Raw genomic sequence first — 10,959 nt, 5'->3', positions numbered from 1 at the left:
GTTTGTATTTTTCCTCTAAAGTCCTCTATATTTAAGATTTTTCAATTTAAATATTTTCCATCCGATTTAAAGCCTTGAAGTGACGTTGCTGCCAGATTGTGATCCTAATTTAATCAGAATATTCTATTTCATAAGATCAATAACATCTGCCATATTAATCTATAATTGAAATCACATTTAACTTCTAAAACTTCTTCTCAGCATGGTGTATGCAAATTTCAATCCCATTTAATAGTCCATGTGGCACTGTGTTTGATATTCACCTTAAAACCTGTATATATATTTTGAAATTTACCCTAAAACTTATATATTTATTGACATTTACCTCAAACCTATATATTTATATTGAAATTGACTCAAAACACATATATATATTTTGACAGTTACCTGAAAACTCATAAATATATATCTAATAAAATATACCGCAAAAACAATGGTTTGAATTTCGTTGAAAGAATAAAACAAGCTTACCCAATTCCAACCTTTCCTTTATCAATTATATCTTGTTATCCAACATAGGGGAATTGGTTGTATTTTCTATGAGATGGCATCAGGTCGTCCTCTCTTCCCAGGATCCGCCGTTTCCGATCAACTTCAATTGATCTTCCGGACACTGAGCACTCCAACAGAGGAGACATGGCAGGGAGTCAGTAACCTTCCTGGTTATAAGTAAGTTCGGCTAATTTTTGTCGAAATGTTATGTAATTTTTGTCTTAATTATTTGGAGCTTTTTTTCTTACTTTTAATACCAGTATTTTGCGATTTTAAGTGTCATGAGAATGACTTTAATTGAATGGAGGTCTGCGAGTAACAGTATACAATGTTAACCTTTAACTAATACTCCAACTCTACATTAAATCACAGGTACTCTCTATCCCTCATGTACCTCTACCTCATATAAACATAAAGTATACTCATAAAGTGGGGTGCTAATACAAATAATAATGCACCACTGTTCTAAAAGTCCCAAGAGTGAGTGACAAAACTAAAAAAAAACTTGGGTTCCAATGCATATTGCATATAATTTCACTCCTGTTTCAATATTTAGATTTAACCTAAAGTCTGATAACTTTACCCCACCTACCAGGGAACACGTGCGAAGGTATCACCCGGGTGAATCTTTACGATCCATCGCGCCAAGGTTGGAACAAGAAGGTCTTGATCTTCTCTCAAAACTTCTTGAGGTAAACATTTGAACAACACTGTAAAATTTAAACAACCAATTATACTGGTATCACTGTAAAATTTGCACTACTTATTTTTCACTTGCCATATTGTGCTGTAAAGTTGGTAAGTAAAATTTACATGTTTTCTCGTAACAACTAATTTCACTTATACATTTTGCTTTATGTGTCTGGTAACTACAATAGCAGAATAATTTTGTACTTCCCACCACTAAATCAAATTAATTTACAGACTCCTAAAACTGTGTTAATTTACTTTTCTTATATTTTAAATTTTTTTCTCCATATTTTTTGGCTGTGTCATACCCTGTAATATCTCATACTGTCTCAGACAAAATGTTGTTTCAGTTTTAACTGAATTTAAAATTTTTACTAAACCAGCAATGTAAAGTATTTCTATTTTGAATGCAGTACAACCCAGCTAAAAGAATATCAGCCAGCACCGCTCTTCACCACCCCTTCTTCAAACCTCTAGGAGAGAATGTTCATAAACTCCCTGATAGTAAGTCAACACAAAATTGTCTCAACCTATTTTTAAGAAATTTATGATATTTTTGGGAAGAAAGGCATATTTAGTAAAAATTTTAAATTATTTGGCTTATTAAAATAACATGGTTAATTTAATGTCCATCAAATTTTGCAACCAAGTTTTTAATAAATATTAAAAAAAAATTTTGTGTAAAATTTATTTATTTTTAAAAACATTTTTTTACAATGTTTTTATCCTTCCAGCCACCTCTATTTTCACTCTTCCTGGAGTAACGCTGAGTAAGAATCCCGGAAGTCGCAGCATCCACCATGTGAGCAGGAGCGGTCGACGACAGTCGATGCTGTTTTGATCCCTAATGTTATTCGTAAAAACTTTATCGGTGAATTAGTGTTGGCGCATGCCATTTGACTCTAGGTCTCTTAAGGTTGAGTTAGATTTCTATTTTTCCCTTTTTTTTCTAAATTATATTTGCCGCCGGCCTCCCGGGGTCGCCGCACAAAACCCCTCTTTCTGTACTGTGACGTGTAGGACACGCGCTTCACTTTTTATTTGTATTTGTCAATTGTACTATCACCCTCATTCCTGGGCTCCTAGACCCCACTCTGGACCCCTATATAGTGAGGAATTCTCATTAAACTGCCTTCATTTTTGCGCGAGAAAAAAGTTACTGCACGTTATGAGATCTTTACCCAACACCGTTGCACTGATAATAATCAAATAGAAATTTAATCACATCGTCACATTCCAACTTTAAAACAAATCGATACAAATAGGCGCCAAACCTGGGCTGGCAGGGTAGGCAGGCCTAACCTGGGGTTTTCTGCACCTCAGTAATAGGTTAACAACATTACAATAAAAAATTAGATTTAATTCATAGTAATACATGTCCCTGCCTCCCCTGTATTTTAAAAGTTTGGCGTTTATGTGTATATCACAAAACAAAGGATAAGGTGTTTAAATTGGTCATTTTTAAACAGCATAATAAGGTGGCTACAACATGGTAACAATTAATTATTCTTTATCCAATTTTCCAATCGTTTTCTAATCAGTTAAAAAAAATTAAATCAGTCTTGTAAATATTTCTCATTAAAAAGTGGTGATACTCTCTTTTCACCCTTGACTTCCAGTTTTCATCTTAAAATTTGTGTTTTCTTTACTCAAAATCACATAACTACTAACTGAATTACTTGCACTGATAATGGTGCTTAGAAAATTAGAGAATATAGTTCATTAAAAGTCTGATATTGGTCTTAACTCTATTTTCTATCCATGTTATACCCTATAATGTCCAGGTCATCTCCCTTGGCATATTTAGATTTCGATTCCCTTAAGTGCTGTAGTAAATAAATCTTTTTAGTTGCAATTTTTCATTTTTTTTTTCAAACACTGTTTACTATTGTGGCCACGACGTGTGTTTCTGTAATGATTGTTACATGCATGGTGCAACGATAATGCTTTTATGGCGTAATAATACAACGTAATCAACATTGGCGTTGCAAATTTTTAGCTCTTTGTCAAAAGAATCTCTTTAGAAATATAGAAACAAAGATCAGATTATGTAGAACAGCAAAGAGAAGGGAAGTAGTTGGAAGACGATAATTGTTAAAAATACAAAAATAGGCAATTGGCATGAAGTGGCGGCTCTGTATCACTTTATTTGTTCTTCAGCTTTAAGTACATAAATATTAGACGATTTAATGGTGATTTTGTTGATTATTCTTCAACCCACCCCAATATAATCTGTTTTTTCTATTTCTATTTCGCAACCGACTGTTTCGCTACGCCGGGTATTTCCCGTGTAAAGTTTTATGAAAGTTTAGCATGTTGTATTAATTTACCGAATATTTTAAACTTATTATTCTCACTAATATTAGATTAAGCGCTGCGAAAACTGCAAAAGTTTTGCAAAGTGACACTACAAAAAAGCTCGTAATGTCACACGGTCTCTGTGTGCTACGATCGGCTTTAAAACCACAATTTTCTTGCGTGCCTTCGATATACAATGTGCAAGTACAGCAGCGTCGTGGCAAAGCACAAAAGAAGAAAGTTTATAAAGTGGTCTACTCGAAGCGAATGAGAGCTCGTATCCCAAAGAACTGGAGAGATGTAAGTACAACATGGCACTTAATGCTTGTATAACATAACGTCCTGTGAATAAATGAAAATGAATTTTCTTTGGGAAAAAGACACATTTAGAATTATTAACAAAAGTTTTCTCAGTCCATTTTATTCCCAATTATATAACCACTAATGTAACTTTAAGGTGATTATTTGTACAATTATTCGTTTATATATTTAATACTTAATGTTTTTCTTTGTAGCCAGTATGAGATAAATATGCCGTTATAAAAATGTTAAAAATAATAGTATAAAATATTTTTTGTTTTCTACAAGGTGAACTACAATCCAGCAAACATTCCTTCAGCTTGGAAACCTGATAATTGGATGAAGGAAAATATGGTGGATTATGAAAGGGAGGAAGAACTTGCAAAATATATTCCTGGGTGGGTTATTTTGTTGGTGCGAGGTTATACTTGTGGTTAGTTTGGCAGTCAGTGGATGATTTTTAATACCTAAAAAGTTTTCTTGTCTCCACCACAGGTTTTATTTATTTCCCTTCATCTTTATTTGTTATATGGAATTAATTTTGATTTTGCCCAAAAAGAGAATTTATATAAAATATATATATATATATATATGTAAAAAAATGGTGCTACACCTTAACACCTACACCATGAGATGCAGTGGCGGTCTGGTCAAAATGCCTGACTTGTGCCATGATAACTTAAGTAACTTAAAGATAATTTCAAAATGTGAAAGACAATTAATGTTATTTTTCAACACTCAAAATGCGCAGGTATAATAAGAAAATACCTCTTGAAATGCAAGAAAACTACCAAGAAAATCCAGCATTTTTGATCGATGACCAAACAGAGATGTCTGGAGGTCTTAAGCAATCCTTGTTCATTACTAAGTCCATATTAGCTGGACCTGGATTGCCAAGTAACGTAATGGAACGTATGGAGGAACATCCTATTGATACACAAGAGTACACACAGGATGAAAGGGTTAAACAGGTAAAACTAAAAAAAATAAAATTTTTATTTTTTTAATTGACATTTTTAGATTAAAAATAGAGAAAATGGAAATGGGCGTAGTATGTGTTAAATACAAAGGTTTTAGTTTTTAATTTGATAAATTTTGAATTAAAATGTGTGAGCAAATTTTAATAGTAGTGTTAAGGATTTTGTTCAAAGATTGCAGGGCTTTAAATAAATTTTATGAGACTTTATCCTCGAGTGGTGGAAAATGATATTCGTTATAGCACTGGTGTTCTGTTCCATACACTTTGTGCCAGCTTAGGAGTCAAGTAGCATAGAGCCAGCCAAATCACTGCATTAATCTACTTTACATTCAGACTCTGCGACACGCACTTCTGTTTGATATTGACCCAAGATCATTAGACAAGGAGGCCAAAGTGAAAATGTACAAACAAGAATCTTACCAAATATATTCCAAACCTGACAGGTAAAAGAGAGCTAAGTTTTTGTTATCATTTAAAAATAATGATATATTAGGCATAATATAAAAAAATTGTATAGTTTCATACACCGCCTATTTAAAATATTGAACCATGAATTGTGCAACTTATAATGGCACTAGCCCACTAGGTTTAAGCAATTAAGTGCTTGGTTTAAATCACAGAGTCTTGATAATACTAGCAGCATTAAGCTTCTTTCGATATGGCTGATAGACTGTTGGTACTAATTGATAGCAAAAATATTTCGAACTTTTTAAAATTAAAGCTTAGATCTGTAAAATATATGTTATATATATTTATATATTATTTAGATATGTTCCATTAATTATGAAGAACCTCATTCGAATGTGTGATGCTAAGCTTTCCCATGTTAGTGATTCCTTTGGTGACCGCATGTCAGTGGAACAGCTACCATCTAATGCTACTTTTAAAAGAGGTGAAGATGTATAATAGTGATTAAATTCGATTTGAATAACAGACTGACAATGCCATTTAGATGTTTTTTATATCTATTATTAAACAATTGATTAAACTTGACTTTTTGTATGGTACGTTTTTGTAGCATCAGATTCTTATAGATAACAGTGGAATAATATTTGGAGTCAGTGAAAAAATGTTTTATAATATAAGGCAGATAATGAAACTATTTTGGTCTCTGTTCCGCTTACTGTACTTAAATTTTTTATTTAAGAAATGCACTGTATTTTACGGTTTTCACGCAGCATATTTATTGTTTATAGTTGTAAACACTAAACAGTTTGACTAACCTAATTAAACAGTTTATTGTATTTTTATTTTAATGGCAGTTTTTGGAATGCTTGTAATACAAAGTTACCCAAAGATAAATTCTTAAAAATGTTCCATTTTTTAGTTTGCGACACATTTGAGAACAAACTGCTTCCAGGAATTGACACTGAATGGAATGTTTCTATTAATTCCAAACCAGACATTCAAGTTTTGACTAAGGTAAGTTAGACCATATGTTAGATATGTGTAATAAGTATTGTGTAATAAAAATGTACCCACTCTATAAAACCTGACAGTGGACATGGAGACATGAAGTCAATATGAATTATGTGTAATTATCAAATATTTATTAAATAATTAAGCAGTAGGTGTTATGGATACTCTATATGTATTTTGTATGTTGGCTAAGGCACTATAGTGTAGCACTACCGAGAATGTGGGACAAAGTTGAACCACCAACCCAACCCTCAAAATGTAAAGAATTTTTTTTCCCCAGAAACCTTTACCAATGTTCGCAAATCAAGATGAAGTAAAATCAACATCAAATACTTTGCTACCAAACCTTTACCCAATACTACCTGTGATTAACTTAAAGAAATCGCATCTCTACAACCCTGAATTAACTACAGGTAAATGTCAGGCACCCATAACATTTCATATTTTCATAGCTATTTATGTACTTTATAGTACTATACATTGGTAACATTTTTTATGTTTTTTTTTAAATTTTGTCTCGGCGTGCACTCCCGATTTTGCAGATTTGTAACATTTTCATGGCTAATACTTTGCAATTATAACATTTTTCATATTTTTTAAGGTCTTTATGATAACTTTCCACGGCCATACCTACACACTGTAGTCCTGTATAATATTAACGGTGTTGGTGCAAGTGAAATGTACGCAAAGATGAACCAAACTCTTTTCACTGCTTTGTTTACCCGTGCACAAGACATTTATGGGGTAAATATAAACTATTTGTGTTTATAAATAGTGAATAATAATATGATAACAACATTTTTTTTAATCCTGGTACCAAATATTTAAAAAATGGTTGGAACAAAAAAACAGAATATATCAAAAAAATAACAGTGTTTAAAACCTAAAGCCCATTTAAAAAAAAAAATATATTTATATTTAATTGGAATTATACTTTTTCCTATTTACCATTGACCAATGACTTTTTTTAACATTTTTTTTATTTTTAGCCCGATGCAGAAGTGCTATCTGAGCCACTGACAGGGCAGTGTATTGCATCTAATGGTCAGTCGTTCCAGTTTATGTGCATGCAACTTAACACAATGGATCTCAGCAATGATAATGGTGTCAAAAACATGGTTAGTATTTACTTCTTATGGATAAATCTAATGTGTGTATTTCTCGTTTGGCAATGACAATCATAACACAAAGTCTGTTTTATAGTAGTAATATTTTGTGGGTGAGGTTCTTTGTCGAGAACCTGGGGTTTAGGGCAGATTTGGTCCATTACCCAAACACTCAGGCCCATTAGGCCATCAACCAGTTGTTTTTGTTTGTCGTTTATACGATATGACTTAAAGTCTTGCCGAATAGCTGACGAAAAACCGGAAATACACTAAGTTTTTCATACAAGATGAGCCATTAAGAAGATATACATTATGCCTGGTAGCAGAAGTAACAGAATAAAGTAAGTTTCATTCATTTCTTAATTAATTATCCAGGTTTGGGTTGATGATGAAAATCCCGATGATTTTCTGGATGCGGTTGATGAAGTTCCCGCATCTTCCATGATGTATGAAGAATGTTCCCATGCTACATGGTGGTCACCAGAATACATCACCGCTTATAATGAAAATGTTTTCAAACTTTTTAAAGCCATTTGGTTGAATAATGTTGCGAAATAAAAATTGAAGAATTGGTATGGTAATTGTAGTTTATGTAGAAAACACAAGAAATTTTCTAGATTTTTTAAAAAATTAAATTGAGCTAAATAATAAGCCTGATTAACCTCAACTTAGCCTAATTTAGTCAAGTTTTGAGGAAAAAATTTTACCGAAGTCAAAAATGTGAGATTGGACCCCATTGCATGATACCTGCATCATGTGTTGGTACCAAAACTCCAAAAATCAAATTTTTGCTAAAGTCGAAAATGTAAGATTGAACCCCAACGCATGATATCATGTGCTGTACCAAAAAAAAAAAATCTGAAATTTGAAAAAGTCGAAAATGTGAGATTCTACCCCAACGCATGATACTGGTATCATGTGTTGGTACCAAAACTCAAAAAAAATCTAATTTTTGAAAAAGTCGAAAATGTGAGATTCTACCCCAACGCATGATACCAGTATTATGTGTTTGTACCAAAACTTAAAAAAATCTGATTTTTGAAAAAGTCGAAAATGTGAGATTCTACCCCAACGCATGATACTGGTATCATGTGTTGGTACCAAAACTAAAAAAATCTAAATTTTTGAAAAAGTCGAAAATGTGAGATTCTACCCCAACGCATGATACCGCAGTATCATGTGTTTGTACCAAAACTAAAAAAATCTGATTTTTGAAAAAGTCGAAAATGTGAGATTCTACCCCAACGCATGATACTGGTATCATGTGTTTGTACCAAAACTTAAAAAATCTGATTTTTGCAAAAGTCGAAAATGTGAGATTCTACCCCAACGCATGATACCGGTATCATGTGTTGGTACCAAAACTTAAAAAATCTGATTTTTGAAAAAGTCGAAAATGTGAGATTCGACCCCAACGCATAATACCAGTCATGTGTTTGGTACCAAAACTAAAAAAAAATCTGATTTTTGAAAAAGTCGAAAATGTGAGATTCTACCCCAACGCATGATACCAGTATCATGTGTTGGTACCAAAACTCAAAAAAAATCTGATTTTTGAAAAAGTCGAAAATGTGAGATTGGACCCAACGCATGATACCAGTATCATGTGTTTGTACCAAAACTCAAAAAAAATCTGATTTTTTGAAAAAGTCAAAAATGTGAGATTCTACCCAACGCATGATACCGGTATCATGTGTTGGTACCAAAACTTAAAAAAATCTGATTTTTGCCAAAGTCGAAAATGTGGGATTCTAGCCCAATGCATGATACTTGTATCATGTGTTGGTACCAAAACTGAAAAATCAAATTTTTGCCAAAGTCGAAAATGTGAGATCCTACCCCAACGCATGGTACTGGTATCATGTGTTTGTACCAAAACTGGAAAAATCAAATTTTTGCAGAAGTCGAAAATGTGAGATCCAACCCCAACGCATGATACTGGTATCATGTGTTGGTACCAAAACTGGAAAAATCTAAGTTTTGCAAAAGTCGAAAATGTGAGATTATACCCCAACCCATGATATCATGTGTTGGTACCAAAACTAAAAAAAAATCTGAGTTTTGAAAAAGTTGAAATGTGAGATTCTACATCAACGCATAATACCAGTATCATGTGTTTGTACTAAAACTAAAAAAAAAATCTGATTTTTAAAAAAGTCGAAAATGTAGGATTCTACTCCAACGCATGGTACTGGTATCATGTGTTTGTACCAGAACTCGAAAAAAATCTGATTTTTGCCACAGTTGAAAATGTGAGATTCTACCTCAACGCATGATGATTTTGTATATGTGTTGTCCAACTTGTGTCCATGTTTTGTCTAAATATTTTATTATATTTTATCCATGTTTTACCCATGTCTTGTTTAAATTTTACCGATTATTTTATCTATGATTGTTTAACAAAATGACACCAAGAGACAAAATATTGCTCTGATAATAATCTGCACTTTTAAATATGGATTCTGAACTAACAAAATATCTTAAAAACACTCAAGTCAATGCAGGTTGATTATATTTGAAAGTAAAACAAAGAAAAATCAGGTCATGACAAGTCCGGGGTCAAATCCATAGAGCGCAAAATGTATCGTTTCTACCAATAGAGACCAAAGTAAGATCTCTCTTCACTACAATCTTCACCAAAATATCCATAGGGACATTTGCATTGTTCTGGAGACACACACTGTCCACCATTCTGGCAGCTCTTTGTGCAGAATGCTGTTAATACAGAAATGAAAATTAAAAAACTGTTTCATTCAGAATTTTCCACCTCTTTATTATATAATATTATTTTTCTATTCCTTTTTCTAAAAAAAACATGTTTAAAACTGTTTTTTTTTATCATTTTTTACCAAACTTACATTATAGTACTGTAAAATAATTTTGTTAACTTTAATTTTAGTTTTTTAACCACTGTTGTTTTGCTGCTAATTTATTTCTCTCTGCTGAATCAATTAATCTGTCCTTCGTTGTATTCGAACAGAAAATAATATTTTTTAAAAATTATATGTGAAAAAAATATTTTTTTATAATAAGTACAAATATTTGTACACTTCCTTTACAATACCAATTGAACTATTAAAAGATTAATAACTTACGTGTTTGGCATCTTTCACCAGTCCACCCAGGAGAACAAGTGCATGTGTATGGAGCAGAGCAGTATCCCCCATTCATGCATGGCAAGATACATGTAGGGTGTCGGCATCTGTTACCAGACCAACCATTCACACACGAGCATTTATCATGAGCGACGCAACTCCCACTATGCAGACACCGATGGCGACAAAGAGCTGGAACAATACTTTTATTTATTCAGGATCAATTGTTTCGAAATATGTAATCTACAAAAATTAAGCCCAATAAAATGTATTCTGTTGGATATATACTGTCCAAGCTTGATTATTTTATTATTTTTATTTTACTGCCTCTTCTGTAGAGACTGATAAAGTCATTTTAGTTGAAGTATAAATTTAGCAAAATATTATTTGTTCCGTGTTATAACAACTGTTGTTTACCGGCCAGGATGGATAAAGCAAGTTGCATTGATTCATTTATAAAACATGTGTTTTATATTTTGAGTTCCTATTGCAAACGGCTTAATGCCAAATAAAAAAAAAAACACGTACCAAGCACATTCTGGTTGATCTGTCCATCTTCCATCTACACATTGAATAGTAA

General features: G+C 32.5%; 2 protein-coding genes and 1 long non-coding RNA gene across 3 annotated transcripts in view; 2 read left to right on the top strand and 1 right to left on the bottom strand.

Annotated features, from left to right (window-relative positions):
* The window catches only part of LOC108949499 (cyclin-dependent kinase 16-like), a gene marked incomplete in the record, with an annotated part of 12,516 nt that extends 9,342 nt beyond the window's left edge, over positions 1–3,174 (top strand). Inside the window, 4 exon segments of the mRNA XM_026834661.1 lie at positions 520–669; positions 1,088–1,184; positions 1,596–1,686; positions 1,917–3,174. Of these exon segments, the coding sequence (XP_026690462.1) occupies positions 520–669; positions 1,088–1,184; positions 1,596–1,686; positions 1,917–2,023 (445 nt within the window).
* A 313-nt stretch (positions 3,175–3,487) lies between these two features.
* Positions 3,488–7,865, top strand: LOC100186298 (39S ribosomal protein L37, mitochondrial). Its single transcript, XM_002127629.4, has 10 exons — positions 3,488–3,780; positions 4,069–4,178; positions 4,532–4,751; positions 5,093–5,202; positions 5,527–5,651; positions 6,087–6,181; positions 6,459–6,591; positions 6,780–6,922; positions 7,168–7,296; positions 7,660–7,865. The coding sequence occupies exons 1-10, from the start codon at positions 3,607–3,609 to the stop codon at positions 7,840–7,842; spliced, it is 1,422 nt and encodes a 473-aa protein (XP_002127665.1). The 5' UTR covers positions 3,488–3,606; the 3' UTR covers positions 7,843–7,865.
* Positions 7,866–9,779: 1,914 nt separating this feature from the next.
* LOC100183926 lies at positions 9,780–10,571 on the bottom strand. The gene is made up of 2 exons (XR_182071.3): positions 10,380–10,571; positions 9,780–9,999 (listed from the first exon to the last, which is right to left on the bottom strand). It is a non-coding gene; the product is annotated as an uncharacterized LOC100183926 (long non-coding RNA).
* Positions 10,572–10,959: the final 388 nt, after the last annotated feature.

This window comes from Ciona intestinalis, chromosome 5 (genome assembly GCF_000224145.3).
Source record: "Ciona intestinalis chromosome 5, KH, whole genome shotgun sequence".
NCBI classification, from domain to species: domain Eukaryota; kingdom Metazoa; phylum Chordata; class Ascidiacea; order Phlebobranchia; family Cionidae; genus Ciona; species Ciona intestinalis.
This window is presented reverse-complemented; position numbering and strand designations above follow the sequence as displayed.

Coding starts and splice junctions, on each gene's coding strand:
- LOC100186298 (XM_002127629.4), top strand. CDS start 3,607: ATGTCACACGGTCTCTGTGTGCTACGATCGGCTTTAAAACCACAATTT. Junction 5,652..6,086: donor TAATGCTACTTTTAAAAGAG/GTGAAGATGTAT, acceptor TCCATTTTTTAG/TTTGCGACACATTTGAGAAC. Junction 6,592..6,779: donor CAACCCTGAATTAACTACAG/GTAAATGTCAGG, acceptor ATATTTTTTAAG/GTCTTTATGATAACTTTCCA.